This window comes from Sander lucioperca, chromosome 24 (assembly GCF_008315115.2).
Source record: "Sander lucioperca isolate FBNREF2018 chromosome 24, SLUC_FBN_1.2, whole genome shotgun sequence".
NCBI lineage: Eukaryota > Metazoa > Chordata > Actinopteri > Perciformes > Percidae > Sander > Sander lucioperca.
This window is the reverse complement of record NC_050196.1, coordinates 12,590,163-12,615,755: the sequence shown is the minus strand read 5'-3', so window position 1 is coordinate 12,615,755 and position 25,593 is coordinate 12,590,163. Positions and strand designations below refer to the sequence as shown.

General features: G+C 40.6%; 1 protein-coding gene across 1 annotated transcript in view; it reads right to left on the bottom strand.

Moving 5' to 3' along the window:
• Positions 1-25,593, bottom strand: part of mgat5 (alpha-1,6-mannosylglycoprotein 6-beta-N-acetylglucosaminyltransferase) — a 90,872-nt gene that overhangs the window by 36,960 nt on the left and 28,319 nt on the right. Inside the window, exons 4-9 of the mRNA XM_031291881.2 lie at positions 12,744-12,820; positions 10,412-10,501; positions 5,357-5,428; positions 2,951-3,112; positions 1,616-1,785; positions 307-441 (exon numbers count right to left, since the gene is read on the bottom strand). Coding sequence (XP_031147741.1) covers positions 307-441; positions 1,616-1,785; positions 2,951-3,112; positions 5,357-5,428; positions 10,412-10,501; positions 12,744-12,820 — 706 coding nt within the window. The remainder of the gene's footprint in view (positions 1-306; positions 442-1,615; positions 1,786-2,950; positions 3,113-5,356; positions 5,429-10,411; positions 10,502-12,743; positions 12,821-25,593) is intronic.

Sequence of the window (25,593 nt, the reverse complement as noted above, 5' to 3'; positions counted from 1 at the left end):
TCACCAGGACTGTGTGGGTGTGATTTGATCAGATTTCATTGACAGTGTTAGCAACTTAAGCAAACAATCACACAACTGTCATCATATTGTGGTTCAAATGTTGCGAAATCCTGATTAGTGCTTGGAAGATTGTGACATCATGTTTTTCGCCCACTCCAAACCAGTGAGAATGCAGACAAGAACACAAATACAGAAATCTCTCATGTTCAATACCCCAAACTGTTCAAATTGCAGAGAATTGTGTGGCCATGTAGGGAACGCATCACTCATAGTCAGAAGCTGGTCGGTGGATATAAAAGGACTTACTGGTAGTGGACCCAGGAAGGTCCCAGCGTCTTCTTAAACTGGGTGAGGCCCACAATGTCAATGTAGATGAGCTCAACCACCTTGTCACCCTGCGTCGGGCAACTGGACTTGTTCCCCATGACCTTGCGCATGATCCTGGGGAGAAAAGTTTGGAATTAACTTTCTCATAGCCAGATAAGTAATAACATTAAACATGCAAGTCTGCTGCTGCTGCTGGTTATTTGTTTCTGCATTCTATTCCATGGTATTAACATGGTCAGATTTCACTCTATTAGGCTAGTAGCTAAACAGTAACAGATACCTTTTACTTATGTAGCCCTCTGGTAATAAACCTGGGAGGGACGCTTTGGGAAGATACTTTCGTTCACTCCAATAGTGCATGACATTTTTTTTTATATAAATATTTAAAAACAACAATGCATTCAGATTAAAAGTTCAGTGGTATCTTCTTTGTCTAATGCACTAACATCAGCATATTTGATAGAGGTACCAATCTACAAAGCTAAAAAGATGTGGAAAAATATTGGTACAGAAGATTATTTAATAGCATTTGTATTTATAATTTCTGTTGACAATAAAACTAAACCATGGCCTCTGAACATAAAAATTATTAACTAGGTACTTACCAAGGTATTATTTTCTTAACATGGAGCAAACAACAAAAATCATCCCTGACATGATGAGGATGGGAGGCTAGAAGGCCAGATTACTTTTAGGCAGCACAGCAGCTCACACTATACTATATCCATGTCAAATAGTATGCACCCACTACACAAGTTGAGTCAGGGTGCCAGTTTCAGTTTAAACAAAGTTTCTAGTTGCCCTACAGTCTTTTTTCTACCTGGAAAAACCACCAACAAATATTTCACAAATAACATTGGAGCTACATTTGTTTACCCTCAGTCAATTAACAAATATGCAGTCATATATAACTAAATACTAAGAGCTAATCGGTTAACCTAAATGTTTAAAAAAGGTGGTAAACAAAATGTGCTTTGAATTTAGGCCTTGTTCACCAAGGGTTGCATTTAAAGTATACAGCACCAATGCAGCAAAAATCATGCAAACCTGTTGTTTGAAATCAAGCGTTTCTTCCCTGTCAAACAATTTCTATACCTGACCTAAAGCATCAGGATACACAACAATCATTATTTTTATTGACTCAGGCTGTTTGGCTTTTAGTCTACTCTGACTAAAGCAAACACTAAAGAAAATTGGATCTCCTGAAGTCTAACTCAGTATAAGTATCTTCTTACGATACTGTTTTCACTAAAGGAACATCATAGTGCTTAGTGTGTTTGGTACTGACTCTTTGAGCTCCGCCAGGGAGGCTGAGATGCGAACATCATGGCCCAGCAGGTACAGCGTGGTTATGAGATCACTCCACTGGACCAACTCTCCCAATGGGCCACCGCTGAAGGCGTTTTCTGCTATTTTAAAGCCTGACTCTTTGGTCAGCAGGCCTAAGTGCACCAGGATCTAATGAAAGGGAAAAAGGTATGGAATTGACACTCTAAATCATGTAGCGTAGAATTTACTTTAAAAAGAGATTTTTTTTTTGGTTTGTTTTTAGGAATATCCACAATTCCAGTCTTTCTGTAGATTATTGCAAGTGCAATAGTGCATTAGTACATTAGTACAGCAGCAAGCACACACACACACACACAGGTTTCCAGTTGCTGAGGGGAACACAGTGTTCCACAGCAGGAGTAGGAAGTAATAGCAACCAACCCCAGTCCCAGAGCACACTAGTCAAGGATTAATATGTGCGGATTAATATCCAAAAGAGATTAGCGGCTGAAATAAAGACCTGGCTTTGAAAGTATCTGGAGAGAACAACACTCTTTGTTTAATTATAGATTAAATGGATTAAACTGACACATAGAACAGTAAGGTAGGATAGGTGAGATACCATAGATAGATGGATAGATCTCTTTTCTTGAACTCTCTGCTTTGTTAAGGGGATGCTGCTTTGCATCAGCACTAAGGTATCACAGGAATGTGATGTGAATTATTTACAAGGCCAGTGGAAAGTGTGGAGTACATTATTCAGTGTTAGGAGCTGCCACCAACTTTGGACACAATGGAATATCCATATCAGTCCGCTCCCACCACCAATTCTTCCCTAAACAAAAGTGGGGCGTTTACAAGTGTGAATAAGTGTTTGTGTTTGTGTGTGTGTGTGTGTGTGTGTGTGTGTGTGTGTGTGTGTGTGTGTGTGTTTGTGTGTGTGTGTGTGTGTGTGTGTGTGTGTGTGTGTGTGTGTGTACGTGCGCTTACATGTTTTCAGAAAGTTCTTAAAAGGTTTGTATTCCTCTCATTTTTAGAAACATAAACATTAGAATTTGACCAGTTGTGATATCTTTTTGTGAGAGTAGATCACCCAAATAAGTAATCTAAATTTGGAATTACACTCATTATATCTGCTTGCACCTGCTTCTGTGGGTGTCTGATGGCTGTGACAATTGTATACGGTATTCTGTCTCCAACTGATGCGTTAATTACATCTAGAGTATATCCAGCTCACAAAAGCTTTTCAGTCAAAATTGTAAACACAGTTTCTAATAGGTCTTTGCTTATCCCTTTGCCCGACTGAGTGCAAATCTCACTTCTCCAGTGTACTACGACGCACTGTACGTCATACCTTCTTCCTCCGACGCCGGGCCAGGTTCTGCTTGGCAGCCAGCGAGCGGATGGCGCTGACCCATGGCTCAGCCATGCGTTTGATCCTCAGCATCATCCAGCGGAACTCCTCACGTTGTGACATCACACGGTAAAGCTCCTCAAAACTGGTCCGGACCTCCGCCTGCACATGGAGACACGTGAAAACGTGAAACATTGTATGTATATATGCTACTACTGTACTGTACTGTTCCTCCACCTGTACACCAGATAATGTTCAGAGTAAGCTATTAATTTCAAAGCTGTAAATCTAATATAATCTAAAGACACTGTAACTCTAAGTATGTTTAATGTGTTATCCTGTTGCTTGCTTTGTTATCTGAAATAATGGTTTGTTTCAAGTGCTTTCATCCTTATTCTGCTGCTGCCATGACGTAACCCCATGGGGATCTTTAAAAATGTATCTAATCAAATATATAATTGCAAAATTGACAACTGCACTTTCCAAATGGCTAAAGGGCCTTTTTCTTGGGAGACCCTTCTAGAAGAGCTGTAGTAATGAAACGATGAGCCCCAGCTCAAAGGCAAACACTGCACGCTAAAGGATAAAAAGGTTTATCCAAACTGCCTAAATTTTGAATTTTACCACATTAGATTGGCAGATGGAAGCAGGGATGGTTTATAGATAAATGGGTGGATGAGTGAATGTTGAATATGTTGCATTTACCTAAATGTGCCCTATTTGACCAAGAAACCGCTATAATCACTGAAGCTGGAATTCAAGTAATTCTGTTGAGGTGATAATAACCATCATAAATTGTCAGAGAGACATCTGCAGAGGAAATCATTTATTGGGGGCACACAAAAATGTGCTTACGCAAACGTGAGCTCTGGTTGTATAGTCTGAAAGAAGTGAATACATCAGTCACACCTTTTATAGCTCAGCTGTACGAAAGCTTTAGAGAGGAGAGGAGAGGAGAGGAGAGGAGAGGAGAGGAGGACTTCTTATCAGCAACATTAGGATACATTCATGGACATTATGTCCAAAAACTAAGGCTACTGAATCACACTACACTGTAATATAACTCATCTGAATGCCACACAGAGCATTATAAAGGGGAAAATACCAATACTTTTAATGTGTGTATTTCAGACATGGAAATCAAGAGAAGAGAAGCAGTGAATGAGACGGGGGGAACAAACCTCAAACCACAGTGCCATTACCAGCTGCTAAGGTGGCTGAAACAAGGCTGTTGCAGGGCATTAGCATCCCTCATCACGACAGGAAATCACTTCCGCGGACTGAACCTATTAAAAAACCTGGGCCTGAATTAAAATCTCCAAAGCCTGTCAAATGACATCTCCCCACCACAGAGGGCTCTGTTGATGCATCCAGAGAGGGGATAAAGAGTGCTTATAATATTGATTCACCCACAGCAGAGGGAAGGGGGGGTGTTTTTTCGAGGAGCGCTGATACTGTGGACAGTGCACGAGGCTGACGGCCCGGAGAGGCGCTCTAAGTGGGATTTGAGTGAGCTGGTGCATTGGCAGGGATAGAAGATCATTATTCCAGATTTGTCCCAAGGTCCCGTCACTCCGGATTTGGTCTACGAAAGCTGCTCGACTCCTTTATGCCATCGAGGCATGTTGATGCTGTGGATCAGCTTCAGCCTGCTTGTTCATTTGCTGCCTTGTTTAAAAATATGATCATGATACACACTGCAGTAGAAATTACCTCTCACACTTTACTGCCATTTTGGGACATTTAAAACAATTATATATTTTGTGAGCAAGTGTTTAAAGATTATTTTTTGGGGGTTTTCCCTTTATTTGATAGTGACCGTGGATAGACAGGAAAGGGGGAGAGAAAGAGAGGGGATGACACGCAGCAAAGGGCCGCATGTTAGATTCCAACCCGGGCCGCTACCAAGGACTCAGCCTACATGGGGCGCACACTCTTACTGGGTGAGCTAGAGGCCGCCCCGAGCAAGTGTTTCTTAAAATTAAACAGCCCATTAAATGGTGTCGAATGTCATTTTCTTCTGTAGTGTCAGGAGGATGGCGTGGGACTTAACGTCGAGAAAGACTCGGTTTAAAAATGTATGCTAATGGAAAAACTCGCTGTCACAAAGTCTGGAGTTGTCATACACACACGCAAGCCTCTTTAAAATGAATACATTCAAGCCATTTGGAACACAACCCTGACACTTGAAATGTGACGCCCAAATACATCCCGATTTTTTCTAGTAATGGTGCCAAGTGTTGTTTTTTTTAACTAACAGCGTAGTAGTGCAGAGAGACCATTAGCTGTCCTGGTACAAGCAACGCCCTCAAAAGGCTCATCTCCAAAGAGCAGCAGAGGTAGTTGAAGTGTCCTTTTTTTGTTTTTGTTTTACAGTGAACAGGAGCCGTTTGCTGTGTTTCTCACCTGTCCCCTCCTGTCTAAATCTTCATTCAGGTTCTTTATCCTCCAAGGCAGGCGAGGACACCAGTTCTCCACCTATCAAATCAAAAACACTGTTTTACTTTGCTGGAACATTTTCAGTTTGGCACAACTAAGAGGTGTGCACTTAACAAAACATACCAGACATTTAGTGACACAGAAGAGCACACACACATAAGTCAGCTAATCCATGTTTAGGAACTGATATAGGGGGATATTAACTTAATATTATGTTTTAATGAAGTTTTACAATTTAGCAGGGTATCATCTAAGACTACAGATGTAAATGAGCAGCACTTCCCCTGATTTGCATAAAGAGCAGCTAAATTAGATCTGATTCCATGTTGCACATGTCTGAAGAGCAATGGAGCGCAAACTAATTTGTTTTCTGCTGCTGAACTTGGAATATGGGTTCGAAAAAAAACTCCTGGAACTGCAAATGTGTATTCATTAGGGGTGTGCAAAAAAAAAAAATCGCTTCACATTTGAAGCTCTACCAATTCAAAATTGATTCATAGAATTCCAAAAATCGATTCATATTTTTTAATTGTATGTCTACTGCAATCACATGGGAAAAGTAACTAAATTTACATACTGTGAATCGTTTTTTTAAACCGAGAATCGTTTTGAATCGAAAATCGATATTGAATCGTGACATTTTCTGAATCGTGCACCCCTAGTATTCATCCTGCAATGAAGGCCATATGTGAGGAAATATTAGTTATATAGCACAATGCTCAACAGAAGTCTCACTTCCTACAGTGTGTGTGTGTGTGTGTGTGTGTGTGTGTGTGTGTGTGTGTGTGTGTGTGTGTGTGTGTGTGTGTGTGTTGTTGTAAATGCCCTTACGAGACAAAAAAGTGGGATATTGGCCCGTCTTAGTAGGATTACATCTGATGTTAATTAAGTGTCCCTTTTTTGCTCTACTTCCACTTCTCTGTCTGAGCATGTCCTTCCTCTTGTGTTTGACCACAGAGAGGAATATGGAGTATGTGTGTGTCTTGCCTATCTCAGCAACAGCAGTCTAAATATTGCTCTGTAAACGCTAGAGCTTAAAGATAAGGTAGGTGTGTTTATCCTCCTTCTCAACACACACACACACACACACACACACACACACACACAGCTCTGACCTTCTGCAGTCGACATCCATCATGATATGTTGCCCACTCTGATTTGCCTATTCGCAAGGTTAATGTGGTGGTTGACAGATATGAATTATACATGGCAAAGGGCGTGTATTTGTGTGTCTGTGTGTGTTCGTAACAGACGAGCCACACATGACAGATTCTAAATGAAAATACATTCAAATTGTCATGGCAACCGTGAGTGAAGGCTGAGGGCTGTTAGATTAGCAGGATCGAAACTTGCAGAGAGAAGATGCATCTGTTTCCAATCTTTGCAAGTCTTAATAGCAAATGTGTTTCCTGTAAAGCATCCCTGTTTCATAAACACTGAATGAATATGAACAGAGAGCAAGCAAGAAAAGGTTCCTCTCCCCTAATGGATTCTGCTGTTGTCCATCTAACTTCTATTTCCATACAGAGCAGGCCGGGCTTTCTGTGTGCCTTCTTAGTTCACTGCCATGCTTTCAGCTTACATACAATATTCATAGCAGGCTACTGACCTTCCCTGAGCTGAAGCTATGACTAAAATTTTACTTTTTAGAAAATAAAATATCCTTCCATTAGACAAGGAGAATCATGATTCTCACTTGAATCAGCACTTGATCAAACAACTTATTAACATGAACATTTTCCCAGTAGAGAAGAGGGAGAGACACACTTAAAGAATCTAAATCAAACAGAATGGTAATCATGGCTATGATATATGAAGGATCTTTGAAATGATAAATCACGTCTCATGAGAAGCAGAGCTGTTTCCTGGATCTGAGAGTATGAGTATTAAAGAGTGTGAAACAGTTTATCATGAGCACATGATTTGTATTCAGATTAGGGGTGTAACGGTACGTGTATTCGTACTGGACCGTTTCGGTACAGGGCTTTCGGTACGGTGCACATGTGCACCGAATGCAATCTTTTGTGTGCGGAACATAGGTCAATTTTCGTGTTTCCACACGAACATATTAAGTGGCGGAAGTCTCCGCGTTCAGCGCAAATCCCGCCCTGCAGCTGATTCTAAAGTTTTCATTGGTCATGTTAATATGTCAATCACTGTACAGATTGCCTACACCAAACACTGATCTCTAAACCTACCCGCCGTCACTGTAACCTAAACCAATGAAATCGACTGCAGGGTGGGATTTCTGCTGAAGTGGTTTGGGGAAAAAAATAATAATCACACACCGCGCACTGTACAACAACATACACGGCACGCTTTAGCCCAGCCTCTCGCTAGCTAGCGTCATGGCCAATGCAGACAAGCCCATAGACAGTACGGACAAGCCGGAGCTTGAAGAGCCACCCATATCATTAAGGTCTCCTGTTTGGGAACACTTCGGTTTCCCAGTGAAATACGTCAACGGACAAAGACTAGTCGATAAGACGAAAGCAGTGTGCCGACGTTGCTCAGTAATGATCGGGTATGTTTCTGGCAACACTTCAAACTTGTTAATACACTTGAAAAGGCATCACGCGAGTGTGAACATCACTACTACAAGGAAAAAAACGACCGTAATTCAAACGCAGCTCCCGTTGGCATTTAAACAGACCTTTGCTGGTAATTCCGATCGGGCCAACGCAATAACGAAAGCAACTGGTGTTTTTATAGCAGCTGATCTACGACCATACTCGGTTGTTGACAAGCTGGGATTGGTAATGCTGCACTGTAATCCATAGTTATTTATTTATATTTTTCATTATATTTTATTATGTGATATTGGTTTGAGACAGAGTATTTTATTTAGTGGAGAACTTTGCATCAGTATTTTATTTCTTATTCTTTTTTTATTTTATATATATATTATTTATTATATTTTATTAAAAAGTGTTTAAAAAAGTGTAAACAAACTGTTAAAAAAAGTTTATAGTAATAAACAACCTGCAGTTTAATGTTTGCATTTCTTTCCCTTACTGTACCGAAAATGAACCGAACCGTGACTTTAAAACCGAGGTACGTACCGAACCGTGATTTTTGCGTACCGTTACACCCCTAATTCAGATGGTGATGGGGAAGGTGTTAAAAAGCAAATCATTATCGGAATGAATTTGAGCTTGGTTTCAGGGGTGAATGTTTAATTAGAATCAACGACAATAAATGAATGAATTCTAGCCATGTTGACTGGTCTGGCACAGACAAGTCATGCAAAATTAAAAGTCTCAAAGTGTCCCTTGAAGGAACACAAGCTTCTATACGTTAGTGCTCGTCAATAATGCATGACTCATCCATGCCGGTCTGGCAGCTTTTTCCTGTTTGCCAAGGATACGTAGACTAGGCAGGGTAGCAAAGTCATTCCACGTCTTCCCTCGGAGGCTTAAAACTCATCTCTTCAAGAAGTACCTCACACCACTCCTCCTCTTCCTCCCTTCCCACTGAATCGCCTCCTTTCTCCCACACCAGCCTTTTGAACACACTGTAATTTGCTCTCATTAAAAATAAAATCCTATCTGCCTCTCTCCTTTGCTCTTATTTTTAGCGCTTCATTGTTATATGATCGTTCTCAGGTGACTGAGTGTTGTCAGGGCTCTGAACCTCCCATTATGTGCTAGTGTGTTGCAGCAATCCCAGCTTACTCTACTCTTGTACTCACTGTAAGTTACTATGACTAACAGGAGCAGAAGCTAAATTATTAAAATGTTATATGCAAATGTTCCCATCACAGTTCCAGCAATATGGCATTCATGAAGTTTGGTAGAGACATCTTAGACTGAAGTTCAAGGATAATGTTTTTCTTTTTGTCAACAAATCTCATGAAAAGACCCAAACCAGTACACACTGCATGTATCCAACTGTGTATTAAAGCCTGATATATCTTAATCCTCTGTGCCATAGAGCTCCACTGATGCAAAAAATATTGGACGTTGTTCATGCCTGTGGCCATCAAAGTATAGATCTCCTCCCTCTGAGTGTCACACGCTTAGAGTTAAAACTGGTCTCACAGCACGCATCCCCACATCACATCTCAATATTTTTGGACAATTATCTACAATAATTCCTGCAATAGTTATCAGCTACATGAACAAACGTGTTATTTATTTATTTATTCACTGCTGCTACTTGTATTTATACTGTACACTGCACTACAATATAATTTGTACAATCCATTGAAACAATCTTCTTAACCTAATCTGACTTGTAACCTAATCTCACTTCAATTTAACATTTTTATTTATGTCTGTAAATACTTAACATTTTTATTTATGTCTTAATTGTAGATATGTTACTTATTTACTGTGTACACTTATTGACTTGCTCTTTTCTTACTCTTATTTTTAACTTGACTGTGACTGTGAGCAACTGCAACTAAATAATTGCCCTGAGGGGATCAATAAAGTATTCTGATTCAAACTGTTGATTTTGGTCTATTCATGGGATTTATTGACAATAACAAAAATATAGAATATCGCCAGGCTTATCATTTAGGTTTAGCAGATTGTTTTTATGCCAGAATTTTTTTTTTTTTCTGTTTCCCTTTGAATTTTATTTTTTAAATCCTTTTGAGTGTTTTGCATTAGTGCATTCATTTGCATTTCCTTTTGCAGATCTTATGGAAATTCTGTTGCATTTTGCATTACATTTGAATAGAAACTTGACTGGTGACTGATCTTCTTTTACCATTCCTCTCTTGCATTATGTGAACCAAAACAACCTGAAAAGTCCATATATTGATATAGCTAGACCAATTTAATAATGTAATGGTCACATGCACAATACAAGCATGTTACTATTACACACATGTATGCAGTCCATGTTCTTCTATGTACAAGGTGCGATTTGATGCTGTGATCAGTCAAAAATGTTCCCAGCTCAGTGGGAGAAAAAAATGTGAGAAACGCAGACACTTTAGTATTTAGACACCTTCATTAAATACACCAAATACACACACACGTGCGCGCACACACACACACACACACGGCTCACCTCGCTGAGGTAGATGAAGAAGGAGCATGTGGATCCATCCACGCCGTAGTTGCCATAGCAGGAGTCTGATCGCCACATCTCCTTCATCCACTGAGGAAGAGGAGGAAAAGGAAGGATTAAATCTGAACCCCACATGCATTCTCATCCAAATCATCCCCTCCACCGACTACTTTAATATCTGTAAAATATATGAGCCCTATGCGAGCTAATAGCAGTCAAATGTATTTTATCAGCGGCTATTAAGTAACCCTTCTCTGCCATTCACATTGACGGCCAAACAGCTGTCTAGGGAGCTTTTTTCATTCTAATAATAAAGCTCTTTAGATGGATACAAAAAAGTCAGGTTGGTGTTTACCAGTGACTGTAGTGTGTGGGCAGGTTGTGATGCTCATAGAATACATAATGCACAGTTGCAAAATCTATAGCACCAGCTGCTAGTTTTCACTATCCTCATGGAAATAGTCTAGGCTGTCTTTTAAGGCTCTGAGGTTAGAGAAGCAGGATTGAGACCTAAACGTCACTGGCTTCAATCCCTGGAATCACATGGGAAATCTGGGGTTTGAAAATAAAAGAGACACTATTTCCCTTTCATCACATACATGTGCAAGTCATCCAGCGGAACTGATCAGCTGCCAACAGGAAAAGAGGGAGGTTGATCTGGGGTAGCTCTCGTGTGTGAATGTGTGGAAAATAAATCAATGTGAAAATGGCAGTTTTGAAAAAGACAGAAGAACATGCTTTTTATAAATCTTCCAAAAATAAATAATACTAAAACACTAAAGAACAGAGGTAGAAGGTGCTGCAGTACCCCCCCCTCCTCTCCTGATTTGATCCCTAGCAGGCAGTTTCTTTGGCATTGTTGTGAATGACATGCTGGGTTACATGCGAAGTGGAAGGGCTGTTGAGCCAAGATGTGGACTGACAGCTATCCTGCTTAGTTCATAGGCTGGAGTACATCATGCATGCTGACTAACAGTAACCTAAGGGAGCAGCACACAGGGTGATATAAAATCAAGTTTTGAAATCTGTTCACAGAGGGGAGACCTGGCAGATGGGCTTGGATCAGAGTTGCTCGGATTGTGAAGGGAGGCATGAAGATTGTACTATCCATCCATCCATCCATCCATCCATCCATCTTCGTCCGCTTATCCGGTCTCGGATCGCGGGGGTAGCAGCTCCAGCAGGGGACCCCAAACTTCCCTTTCCCGAGCCACATTAACCAGCTCCGACTGGGGGATCCCGAGGCGTTCCCAGGCCAGGTTGGAGATATAATCCCTCCACCTAGTCCTGGGTCTTCCCCGAGGCCTCCTCCCAGCTGGACGTGCCTGGAACACCTCCCTAGGGAGGCGCCCAGGGGGCATCCTTACCAGATGCCCGAACCACCTCAACTGGCTCCTTTCGACGCAAAGGAGCAGCGGCTCTACTCCGAGCTCCTCACGGATGACTGAGCTTCTCACCCTATCTCTAAGGGAGACGCCAGCCACCCTCCTGAGGAAACCCATTTCGGCCGCTTGTACCCTGGATCTCGTTCTTTCGGTCATGACCCAACCTTCATGACCATAGGTGAGGGTAGGAACGAAAACTGACTGTATTATATTTGTTTAAAAGGAAACCTAAGGGCTCTGTAAAGTGGTCAAAAATGGATTTGTCAGATGTGACTAACTGTGTCCTGATACTGTTGTAAAACTGCTGTGGAATAACAGTTCAGTGAATTTTGATGCCTTTCTGAAATTCTGCAAAGCATTATGTACAATGCGTGTGTTTGTGTGTGTGCGTGTGTGTTTACAGCAGGCTTCGGCATCGCCTGGTGCCCAGTTGGACATGCTAACAGTATCGGTGGAGGATTGGGACTGGTGGAGCAGATGGTGTGTATGATAGGGCTCTATGAGCTCCAGGGAGAGACACACACACACACACACACACACACACACACACACACACACACACACACACACACACAATTGTTATTTGTGTGTAGGCACCTGTGTCAGTGTGTGGGCTCACTCTGCCTCATTGCCTCTAAAAGTGAAATTAAACCTGTCTGAAGTGTAATATTCCCGCACATGGATTGTTGGTGGTAATAAAATTAGATCATTGTTTATACTTGTGGTGTTTTTGCTCTGCTCTTCCCAGAAGAGCTTTTGTCAGTCAACAAAGTGTGGGAATTTGATGCCATCTTTTCTGTTTATGTAGTTGAAATATCTGTAGCTGGTGCTCTTTCTTTTTCCTGCTACCTATTTCTTCTTGAACTGATTTCAAAATGACCTATTCATAGACATATAAACAGACACGGAGTGGGGTGGAAAGTCCGTCTGTGTGATGTGTGATTTACCTTAACCTTGTCCTCGCAGTGAGGGAAACCCTCCAAAGGCGGCAGATCGCACCTCTCCTGGGCTCCGTTTAGGAGGTCTGGAGGAAGAGAGAGGGAGGGAGGGAGAGAGAAAATCAATAAAGGTCAAGTCAGTCACTGTCTGTAGCTTTAGCAGGATGTATGATCCCCACACTGGAGACAATGCAGATGTAAACTTTTAAAGTTAAACACACTTCTAGTCTGCAGTTCACAATACTTTTCCCTTCAGAGGAAAACTTGTTTATTTTTGTTGTCGTTTTAAAGATATATTGTTAAACGCGGTGGTCCAAACTGTATGACATTTCTGCTGTGCTTATTTTTAGTACTAGGTTGCTTTGCTAACGTGTTTGTTAAACCAAATCTAGTGTTACGAAGAACAACACTGCACTACCGGTCAAACAAACTGCTAGTTTGGGTGGTGTCATTTTCTTTAGTCTGTGGCCCAACAGGTGAATTAGGTCTCCAACCCAATGTTGGTGAAAGTGTTGAAATATGAAAGTATCAAACATAAATGAGATGAGAGTATATCCAGTTGTTCCCTGTTTGCTCAGTGCCGTTAAATTGTATGTACGGGTCGCAGGGGTTTTCTACTCAGAAGTTATTGTGACCAAACATTGTGATTGGGTGACATAGATGACATGGCATTTTAAAGTTGTTTTTGTAAGTGATAGCATCTGATCGATGACTCAACATTCAAACATGAGACATATTTGCCTCGGAGCAGTCGTTTAAAAGCAACATCAATTACATATGACATGCGGAACAACTGCATCAGCTGTTCATTGTTTTGTCATACGCTGTATTTTATGATCTCTGTCAGGGGAGCAGAACAGTGTTCATGACAACTTCTATATTTACTTTGAATTCAATTCACAGCGTGGCATAATGTGATAAGACTGTACGGATGTCGTACATTTTATTTGTTGTATATATACAACATATATTTCTAAACTTAGCACAAAAAGTAAGGAAATTTGTGTTTGGTAGATTATTTCTCTGTGGTAACAATGCTTTTTGGCAATAAATCTTATACCGTTGGAAAGCCTGTTTAGTTCCCTTTCAAATGGTGCCCCATTTGTAAGGAACATGCATTTGCGGGATGAGCAGCAGCGCTGAGTATGTGGGTTGCGCCCATGAAAAATTTGCAAAAAAGTCTTCTCTGCCAATGCCAAACAGCTTATTCTGCCATTGACTTGTTTGGTGTTCGGTGGATTAGATGATTGGAGTTTGAAGAAACAAGACATATTGGCAATTTAACAATTTATTCATTTCACAAACAGGAGCCTCAGTAGTGTGTGGAAGAACCATACACAGCCACAACAGCCTGGCACCTTCTCCTCATGCTGGTCAGCAGCCTGGTCACACACTGCTGTGGGATGGCATCCCATTCTGACTGACTGTAGCTGTACTTACAGTAGTAGGGCCCATGCTCACAGGTGCCTAATTGGCAGCACCTGGGGGTACCAGAAGCTCAAACCAAGTGTCAATAGCAACAACAAAATAAGCTGTTTGGCAATGGCAGAAAAGATTTGGCAAATTTTTCATGGGCGCAACCCACATACTCAGCGCTGCTGCTCATCCCACAAATGCATGTTCCTTACAAATGGGGCACCATTTGAAGGGAACTAAACAGGCTTTCCAACAGTATAAGATTTATTGCCAAAAAGCATTGTTACCACAGAGAAATAATCTACCAAACACAAATTTCCTTACTTTCTGTGCTAAGTTTATATGTATAATATACATACACAGTATGTATATAGGCTATATTTAGCCTTATAGGCTATTTTGATGTAAAACACTACAAATGTTTGTATGAAGAACAATATAAGTAAGTAAGTAATAAGTATATAAGTATATACAGTATATTATGTACACGAGAATGGAGTTGGAGTTGAGAGACTATGTCTGAATAAACAGATATCTGTATATGAATGCAGATAAATTCTTCTTAAATAAGCTAATAAAAAGCTAACTCGTCGTCAGACTATAAAACACTTCAGATACCAAAAACTTGTCACGTTGCCTGCAGATTCTGCATTCAGAGGCAGATATCCGTTTATAGAGATTACCGTCTGTGGTACATTCCCAGCACTTCAGACCAGTTGCATCTTAGAATGACAGCTGGAGACTGCCCATTACTCTGTGGTCAGGATGACTCTCAGCCAACAGGATCACCTTTGCCTTAGCAATCTCAACTCCACAACAACAGAAACCACTAAGAGCTGAGAGCGGGGCCAGTCGAGCCTACAATGATGCAAATCGGTCGAGAGGCATTTAAGACATTTGTTTGACAACTGTTTGCTTTCTGCAATAAAAAAAATGAATGCAACTGCAGTGGGGGAGGGAGTCATTCTGATATTTTTCCTGCATTGCTCTTAATATCCCAGGAAGACAATATCACCGTAGGATTAACATTCACGCAGGCTTCCCTCCTATATAATCACCTTTTTGATATCCCCATTTAGAGATGTACACGTCATCGCCACTGACCTTTACAGCCAGAGTATAAATAATGCATTATGATAGGCTGTGCGGTGAATAGATAAAAGCCTGGAAGCCAACAGCAGACTGATGTAATGAGTTTGTGGGTGGTGTTTTCGGAGAAGGATGTGTGTGTTTATGGAGATTTGTGTATGAAGCTAATCAGCGGCCCCAGCACTGGGTCAAGCTTCAGTCGTGGAGCAGAGGCACCCACATCATGTTCATCGTTGATTCAGTTTATTTACACCGACAAGTTACTGCAGTAAACAGATATTCTTGTGAAACTTTGTTCTTTCTCTCCCTCTTTCAGTGCTGCTCGATCATTAGTGTGAGAGACATGTTTCGCTGACACTCTCTGGCTCGCTCCCTCAGCTGTGTATATCACGAAGAATGAGGGATAAAAGAGAGGTGATGACATGCCACACAGTATGTACAGTACTACAACTAAAAACATCACAGGTTAGATGGAAAGCCATGGGCATGAGTTCCCATTCACTGCTTTAGTCACCATCTAGGGAAGGAGAAGGGGGGATATTGAGTCTATGTGTGGTTGTATTAGTGTCTGAACCATATTGCATTCATTGCAAGAATGAGCCCTTGAACATGACTTCTCTGCGTCCATAAAATCTAGGACAGGATCAAGGCTGCTTGCAAGCTTGTCATGTTTAGATTTTATCATCTGTAATCAATTAACGTGTTTTTTTCATGAGTTAGCTAGCGACGTTCCACATCCGGGATTGGTCCGTTGCCTTCAGAAATTCCGCCGATTTCACTCATTTAAGCCGGATATCTGTTGCCTTGAACTTTCTCTGAGTTGGCATTTTAAACTCCGGTGGATTTATGAGGACTATGGTTAACCTTTTCTCAGATCTCTGCAGGGTAAAGCCAGACAGCTAGCTAGACTATCTGTCCAATCTGACAAAAACAACAGAACATTGTCTACATGACGCAGACAATTACGTTACAACATAGTCACCACCGTAGACACCACTAAATATACTTTTGAATGTAGTTATTTATTCTGAAATCTATTATCTAATAATAAGTAAGATTGCACTTAACAGGTGAACAGTTTTCACAGTATTGTGTTTTGCCCTCCTTGGGCGGATCTGTACTCCCCTAATGGGCTCATTGGACCCCGTTCCAGACAATCCTGGCTCAAACACTTTAATATGCTGTGTATTATACTAAGTGTCTAAGGTAACAATCAATTGTGTCTATAAATATTTGAATATTCCCGTATGATCAGTATGATCATTCCCGGAAAGAGGAAATGGCAGGAAAGTGGCAGTACTCCCACTCCTTTGATTTTTATCAAACAGATGACAAGTATGTTGGACGTCAACACTGCTTGGTTTCTATTACTGTCCACAATAAAGGGAAAATAGTTAACCCCATTAGCCAAGTTTAGCCAAATGGATCCAGCTCTCAGCAAAAAGCTGTAATAAGCCAACTAATACTTAGTACCAGACCAAACACTCCTTGTGATAAATGTAATTTTAATCCTATGTGGTTCAAAGAGGAAAGAGGTGCGAGGCCAGTGAGCCATTCCTGGTGGAGTCAGTCGGTCACAAGATGAACACAACACACAGTAAAGGCTTTATTGTTTCCAAGAGCTGCAGGAGTCCAGCAACAAACGGGAGGATTAAAGCTTTTTTCTAGAGATGTCTCGAGCAGGGTTTCTGTAGTCACTCCAACAGAGTAATACCTCATCTCATCAGCGGATCGCGGTAGTGTCAGTAGTTTTATTTTATATTATATATTATTTTATTCATATCAATAATTTAAGCTGGCTTAATATAGCTGAACCGGGACGATCAGTGTTTGGATCAAGTAGCTTGTGAAAAATTAGGTTGGGCGAATTTAGACAGCTACAGCTGTTATTTCAATGTGTCAGATACATATTTAATCATTTAGGTAAATATAGGTATCAGATTGACTCTGTATCGTAGATGCCCAATGATAAAGCACTTGGCTTAGAGAGACATTTCAAGCGTGTATCATACTTGTGTCCTTGACTTGTGTCCCTTCTTGTTGCTTTTTTCATCCTTTTTTTATATTGCCTTTGTGTCCTCGATTTCCAAAACTGAAAGTGCCACCTTAAGAAACCTGACTTGTGATTTGTTGTTTGGTAAAGTGGCTGTCTTGTGCAGCATTCAAGAGCCAACAGTGCAGAGTGAGTTCCTGTTATCTCATCTTTCAGACGCCCAGTCATCCAGTCAGTCTGCCAAACAACCAACCAACCAACCAACCAACCAGACAGCCTGTCATTCATTCTGTCGTTCAGCCAGTCAGCCAGCACGCGCCAAAGCCACCAGGCAAATCTTCTCCTAGCTTTAATCAAGCAGAAGAAGCCGCTGCCAAGGAGCAGCTAAATATAGCCCTCTTCATAATCAAACACAGCAGAGGTAGTGTTGTTTCAAAGGGAGCCCATTCCTTGTCGTTCATCTCAACAAGGGTGGATATCAATACAGCCAAACCCTTTACCTGCCTTTTCCACTTCATATCCATTTATGTCTAATTCACTTTAGACACAGTCCAATCACTAGCTGCTATGCGTTACATCTGAGGAGAATGTGGTTTAAGTAACACATCCTGGCAGAGCGTCATGGAGCTTTAGCAAATCTTTTACTGACCAGGAAAATTCACAGGGAGGCGTGGGCACACTGAAGCAGCTAGATATTTGCTGTCAGACATACAGTGTGGCAGTGAATAGGGTGACGAGAGGTTTGACTGACACGCTGAAGCGATGATGTGGGACGATGAGCCAAGCACCAAACCACACCTCTGTTGTGCAAACAGTAACAAAGAAACCAAGGCAGAGGGACACAAACAGTAAAGTTACAATGTCAAACCTTCTTTAAATAATATTCTAACAGCAGTTCAAGCTAAGCTCTTTGACAATCAAAGCAAGATATCACCACAAGGTAAAATGATATAGAGGAATATTAAAGTAAAAAATAATGAGGTAAAAAGACGCATTAAGAAGTGTTGTACAGAGAAAAACAGATGAGATCATTCAAAGGACTGAGGTCACCATTAGCCAGTTTCTAGCACACAGTGTTGGCCATCCGATAGCCCTTAAATATAGTATCATTTCTGAACAATAAGTGATATTACACACAAGGTTATTTTCCCTCTCCCTCCCGGAGTGTCTCTGTCCAAGTCTATGAGGTAATGTGAAATTTGACAACTCCAGAATTGGATTGAGGACATCTGGTTTATGTTATTCTTTCTCTTGTGTACTTCTCTCGCTCTCTTTTTCCTCATCTCTCTCACTCTCATTGATTTCGTTCTCTGGCACACTTAACTAAAAACATTCCCTCAAATAACAGGAAATCTGCCAAGGCCCAGCTTCAATGACACAGTTTGGTTAGTGGACACCGAAAAGGTATGACACTAACTAAATCTATTGGTATATAAGAGAAAGGTTATGAGAGTTTTGTGACAATTATGTAAGTACTCTACAGTACTGAACCAACGTGGTTTTAAAGTAAATGGTGTGTTAAGTGTCACCATGGTGATTCTGAGGAGTTGAAAGCTTGAAAAATATAAATAAAAAGGGGCGAAAAGTGCAGCTTTCTTCATATCTGTGTCCTCTGATCCACTGGCTTAGAAGCACTAATTTTAGATGCACTTTGTAAGAAGAAGCAGAAGCATCAGTGTGTGAGTTTGTGTGTGTTTTGTTTCTGTGTGAATCTCTGCAGCAGCTCATCAATTAGACAGTAGGCAGGCTGGCTGATGGACGGTGTCCTCTTAATCACAGAGCATCAACAGCTGTGCAGGTGGAGAGAAGTTAGGCCTGTATCACAAAGAAAGTTCTACTAATTCTGAGTCTCTTGGGTTGAACCGCCTTAACAAGTCCAACACTGGAAATCCTGCATAACTGGTATCACAAAGCTGTGATTTTCCTATCCTGCCATGCGCAAGTTCATGTGAACATATTCAGTATTATTTTCCATAGTGACATTTTGGTGCTTTTTATTACATAATTAGTCTGAATAAAAGCAGTTAAAAGTAAGTTTGTTCCTGCTAACAAAGCAGAAGGGAACACACAGTTTTAATTACTGTATCCATTAGTAATATTTTATAACTACAGGGAGGATGTAAACAGGAAGTGTGTCACCATGTAGTCAGTGAGTTATGCCATGGGCTGCAACTAGAGCCAGTTTTATTTAGCCTATATTTGTTTTGGTAGCATTAAAAGTTTGCAGAGTTCGCTAACAAAACATCCTGTTTGCAGCGTATCCATGGATGTACAGTGAACTATCACTGTTGATACTGAAGAAAACCTAAAAACCTGATGATTCTAAGGCAAGTTCTGGAGTTATACGGAGCGTCTTACAGACCCCAGGTGCAGAGATAGTTTCCGTTTACCCCATGCCCTTTAGAAACACATTCTCAATAACTTCCTTGTCACTTTTATCAGCTCATCTGAGGAGAGTAGAAGTGAAGAACATAAAAATAGCTCATGAAAAGAAGAGGAAATTGCATGTCATCGTATTGGAGAAGGACAGGAGATAAAATGACACATGGTCAAATGTAAACTCAGCCAAAATTAACAAACAATACAGGCACTATTCCAGCCCAACTGTTTCTCTTATACTACATGAGTGTGTGTGTTGTGAGATTTTACTGTACATGTCAGATGAAAACTCCAAACCACTTGTCTAGGCCCTTCCACCTGAAGGCACACAGCAGGGTAACACACACCAGAGGGGCTTCCCAGTGCGAGGGGCACGTGTTTGAGGCTGGTCAAAACACATGCCTCGCACTGTCTCTGGTCTACACAAGTGTTCCACAGTGAAGTCCTTCAGGCAAAAAAAACAAACCCAAATTTCCCCCATGTAACCCCGCTCTCCAGCCCACGTCGGGTTTCCTTTCTCTCCCTTCCTCTGCTGCAAAGAGCACAGCGTCTGGCTATAATCAGTCCCTCTTTTGTGCTCGGGAAATCTGATCGGCCCACTGTTCTTTTTTTTTCAACAATATCTTTATTGAATTTTTTTATATAACAACCCAAGAGCTGAGAAAGGGGATATTGTACAACAATATATCAAGTAGGTACCGTACCAGACCAGCCCATCCCACCCTCCCTCCCTCCCTCCCACTCACTCCACCCTAACAGGTCCGACCATACATTCATACAGAGTGTGTACCAAGCAAAAAAAAAAAAAAAAAAAGGAAGAATACTAGCCTTCAGTATAACATAAATCCAACAAGCACAGACAAAATAAGCCTAAAACAAAACTGTTGCAAAAGGGAGGGGCCTAGCAGGGATAGGTAGAAAAGAAATATAAAACAAACAACAAATAAAGCTAAAAACCGCACCAAATGTTGTATTAGCATGTTTAACCATCACCTGACATTGTGTAAATATAAAAGAATTATTGTATTGTGGGCAATGTGTCCACATATGCTAGAAAACCACCCCAGATCTTTTTAAATTTTTCAGGTTTACCCTTCAAATTATACATAATCTTTTCACTCGGTATGCATGATGTCAGTTCATTCATCCATCTAGCAAATGTAGGTGGTAATTCCAATGCAAAGCTATACATTTGTTAGCTGTAATAAGGGCAATTCTAATAAATTTGAGTTGGTTTTTATTGACTGAAATCATAGATGTGTCACCCAGGAGAATTACTCTTGGTTCTGCGGGAATGGTTAATCCTGTAATGTCATTAAGCACTTTGAGTATAGACACCCAATGCAAATTAAGACAAGGGCAAGTCCAAAACATATGTACCAACGTTCCTACTCCCGATTTGCATCTTGGACAAAACTGGGAGTATTGAGACTTTATTTTATGTAGTCTTTCAGGGGTATAATATGTTCTGTGAATAAGATTGTATTGTGTGATTTTATGTCTAGAGTTAAAAGAAAAACACTGACTACTAGTACACAATGATTCCTAAACCCCTTCTTCAAAGTTACACTCCAGGTCTTCTTCCCATTTACATTTCACTCCTAGCTTTTCCCAGCCTATAATCTGAGAAATTCCTGAGTAAAAGTAGGATATAAACCCCCTCACTCCCTGTTTACTGGGAACAAGTTTATCTAGAGGCTGCTCTTTTAATAGTTGAAGAGAGCCACCTTGTTCAGAGATAACAAAGTGCCTGACCTGGAGGTATTTGAAAAAATGAGTGTGGGGTAGTCCATACTGTGATGAGAGCGTCTCAAAAGTCTGAAGGGTTCCGTCTTTAAACAAATTCCCAAAAGTTGTAATACCTTTTGTAAACCATATGTTTGTAATACCATCTCTAAGAGCTCCAGGTAGAGAAGGATTGGAATAGAAAGGGGACTTGTCATAAATAGGTTGGATACAGCCCGTTTTCTTCCGAATTTGCTGCCAGATCTTGTAAGTATGGACAATAACTGGGTTTGTTGTTGCCACCAAGAGAGAGCTAAGCGATCGGATATATGGAACTGATTCCAGTTTCACCTCTGTTAGATGGTTCTGTTCAATTTGTTTCCACTTAGGTGAATGGTATTGCGCTGTTTGCCAGACCCATATTGCTCTAATTTGTGCTGCCCAATAGAAACACTCAAAATTGGGGACTTTCAGTCCACCTTTTCCTAAAGGGTTTTGCAAAGTTGTCAACTTTATCCTGGGTGGTTTGTTTCTCCATATAAACTGTGTGATGCAAAGGTTGAGTTGTTTAAAAAATTGTTTCGGGATAGGAATTGGTAACATCTGAAAAAGATACAAATATTTTGGTAATACATTCATTTTTATGCAATTAACACACCCGATTATAGACAAAGGTAAATCATTCCATCTTTTACAGTCCTCTTTTGTCTTTTTTAGTAACGGTGTATAGTTAAGGGACAATGAATTATGTTCTTCATTTGGAATTTTAAGTCCAAGGTAGGTAATGTGATTAGGGCTCCATTGAAACATAGTATCAGGAGGGTCAGCTATAGCTTTGGCATTCAGGGGCATGACAACACTTTTATTTATATTGATCTTATAGCCAGATATTTTGCCATATTCTGTCAGTGTGTCCATAAGAGCTGGAATAGATTCATCTGGACTTGAGAGGTATACCAATATATCGTCCGCATATAGCGACAAAGTATGAATACAGTCACCCATTTGTATACCATGAATGGCTGGATTAGACCTTATAGCCGTGGCTAGCGGTTCAATCGCAATAGCAAATAATAAAGGCGAAAGGCAACAGCCTTGTCTAGTGCTACGTGATAGAGTAAATCTAGCCGAAATGTCTTTGTTAGTTTGTATTTGTGCTGTAGGGTGTTTGTAAAGCAGTTTGACCAAATTGGTGAATTTGGGACCTATGCCCATTCTACTCATCGTCTCAAACAAGTACTGCCACTCCACCCGGTCGAACGCCTTTTCTGCATCGAGTGATACTGCAATGCATGGGTTTTGGTCAGACTTGGAGCTGTAAATTACATTCAAAAATAATCGTACATTGTCAATTGATGATCTATTCTGAATGAATCCTGTTTGGTCCATGTTGATAACATCAGGAAGTACTTTTTCAAGTCGTAAAGCAAGGACTTTAGAAAAAATTTTATATTCACTGGGCAAGATTGAAATAGGCCTGTACGAGCTGCAGAATTTAGGATCCTTCCCTGGTTTCGGTAAAACAATAATCAGTGCCTGCTCCAGCGACTCTGGGAGTCTACCTGTTTCTATGGCATAATTAAACATTAAGAGCATGGGCTCTATCAGTTTGGAAGTGAATGTTTTAAAGAACTCCATGGGAAATCCGTCATGACCTGGTGATTTTCCTGAGGCAAGTGAGGTCAAAGCTTTCATCACCTCCTCTTTCGTGATACTGCCCTCTAGTATCTCCTTCCTATCACCAGATAGTGTAGGAAGAGTGAGCTTATCCAAAAAATGCTGTATACTCACAGTGTTACATCCTTGAGATGTATACAGTGACTGGTAATAACTCAAGAAAGCTTCATTGATCTCTTTAGGATTACTAGTGAATATGTCATCCTTTTGGATTGTATATATAGCCATGTTTGTTCGGCCCACTGTTCTCTCCAAAAATATCCAAGAGGAAGATTCAGATTTTGCACCAAGAGCGGCGCAAGGACAAAAGGCAGCCAGAAAACCTTGAGTAGCTCCCACCACTGCAGAGCTATGACTATCTTTCCACTGTTGATTTGGACAAATGGTGGAAATCTACGCTGCATATATATAACCAAAACAATTATGTCAATTTCAATTTTTAGCTCCATGTAAAGTGTGAATGCATGGGAGCTTAGAATACATCTATGAACATGTATGTGAGATTATACACTTATGAGTCACCGTGTGCGAGTGCATCTTTGCATCTCTACTCTCAGTTCAAGTGTGCCTGCATCTGCTGCTCTATCCTCAGATGTGGATCCTGCTACTCTTGCCTGAAGAAAAATTAGCTGAATGAAAGTAAGATGCAGTTCGAGGATGTTTGTGTATATTATATGCACAGTGTGTGTGCATGTGGATTCCAAAAAAAAAGCCTGGGGAAATGGCTGATATTTGGTAGAAGGAGACAATGCAGAATATACAGGGCCGGGGCTGTGGCTTTAATCAGCACAACAACAATGCTGGCACGAAGGAAGAGGAGACAATGGAGGATATAGGATCCAGAGGGAAATGGAGAGCAGCATACAAAGAGAAGCCGAGCCATACAGTATGCAGAGAAAGAAAACCCGCAAGAGGGAAAGAATAGCATATTTTCTTATTTCCTTTGCTTTGGCAACACTGTGGATTCAAATGCTGGGCTTCCCGACCATAGCGCTAATGTAAAACCCTTACGTTCAAGTTCAAAACACACCCCAGAATTGCATCTTTGAAATTCCATGATCAGCGGAGTCCCTGCAAAACAGCCACTGAATCGAACTGAAGGAGGGAGGGAAAACAAAAGACAGATAGAGTCTCTGAAAAAGTGGGGTGCATGTGTCCCAGCCAATGGTGTGTTAGACCCAGATGTTCCTCCCAGCCCACCCCTACCTCCTCAAGGCATGGGCTTCAACTCACTTCTGATTTGACTGATTCAAATTGATTTACAGATGATTAGCAAACAGCTTTCATTTAATTGTTGTTATGCTGCAGCTAGCTCTAACCCTTTGTTTCAGTGAAGAAACACTGCAGTATCAATTGTGATAATCGTTATTTCATACACCATGGAAGAACTGAGGAGTTTAGACCAATCATCGACAGACACCTTCAAAAATCACTCCCTTTTAAAAGACAGAAGGGCCAGTGTCACTTTTTACAGACTACAACCTCTGGACCTTAAACATTATAGCTACTGAATAATTAATTCTAGGGAAAGAAATTACTTGGGGAAAAAAAATGATATATGGCATGGTGGGAGGCAGTTTTTTTTATTTGGAAAATGCTCTTCCACCAGACTCTTCTTGGAACAGACAATGACTATGTTGATGTATTATTTTACTGCAAGATAAAAATAGAATTCCTTAACTGTCATTGCACAACATTGTAAAATGATATTAAATAGCAAGATGTATTCCTTTCCATTTTTTAACGTACATTTTTGGTTTCCCCATGTAAAAAAAAAAACGAGGCACTAATTACATGAACTACATTTTTAGATTTTAAAACATTAAAAATAAAATGAATAAGCAATAAACTGAAATAACTATATTAAAAATGCACAGAAAAACACTTAAACCTAGTTCAAGACATTCAACAATTGAACTTGATTGTACATTCCTTCCTCAGTAACCACTAAAATGCCTTAAATCCAAATGAATCTGCTCAGTGTCTTAACAGCGGCTCTAATCATACTGCTATCTCTGGTATGAACTGTATGAAGAAGAAGCAGAGTGCTGCAAGAAATTCTAGAGATTCTCAGTTCATCTGCAAGATAAACAACAGTGCCTTACATGGCTATGGAGTTACATTTAAAATGTGTTGTATACTTCATATCTTGTGCTAACATTCTGGGGGTTTGAGGGAATGTTTGACATTTTACCTCGAGAAGATGTGGAATGAGTGTGATTTAATGTGGAAGTATTACATATAGGGGTGCACGATTCAGAAAATGGCACGATTAAAAAACGATTCTCGATTTTAAAAAAAGATTCACAGTATGTAAATGTAGTTACTTTTCCCATGTGATTGCAGCAGACATACAATTTTGCGATTTTGAATCGGTAGAGCTTGAATCGCAATTAGTCTATCAATCGATTCTTTTGCACACCCCTAATTACATACTTCAAGCTAAATGTGTGTCAATCCCACAAGCCCTGTCAGCAATGCCTCAGGCAGCATTCCCAGGATCTACGCAGTGTCAGGCAGAAAACTTAATGAAAGCAAAGCTGTCTGCACTTTTCTTGCAGTTTTGTTTACAACACTGCT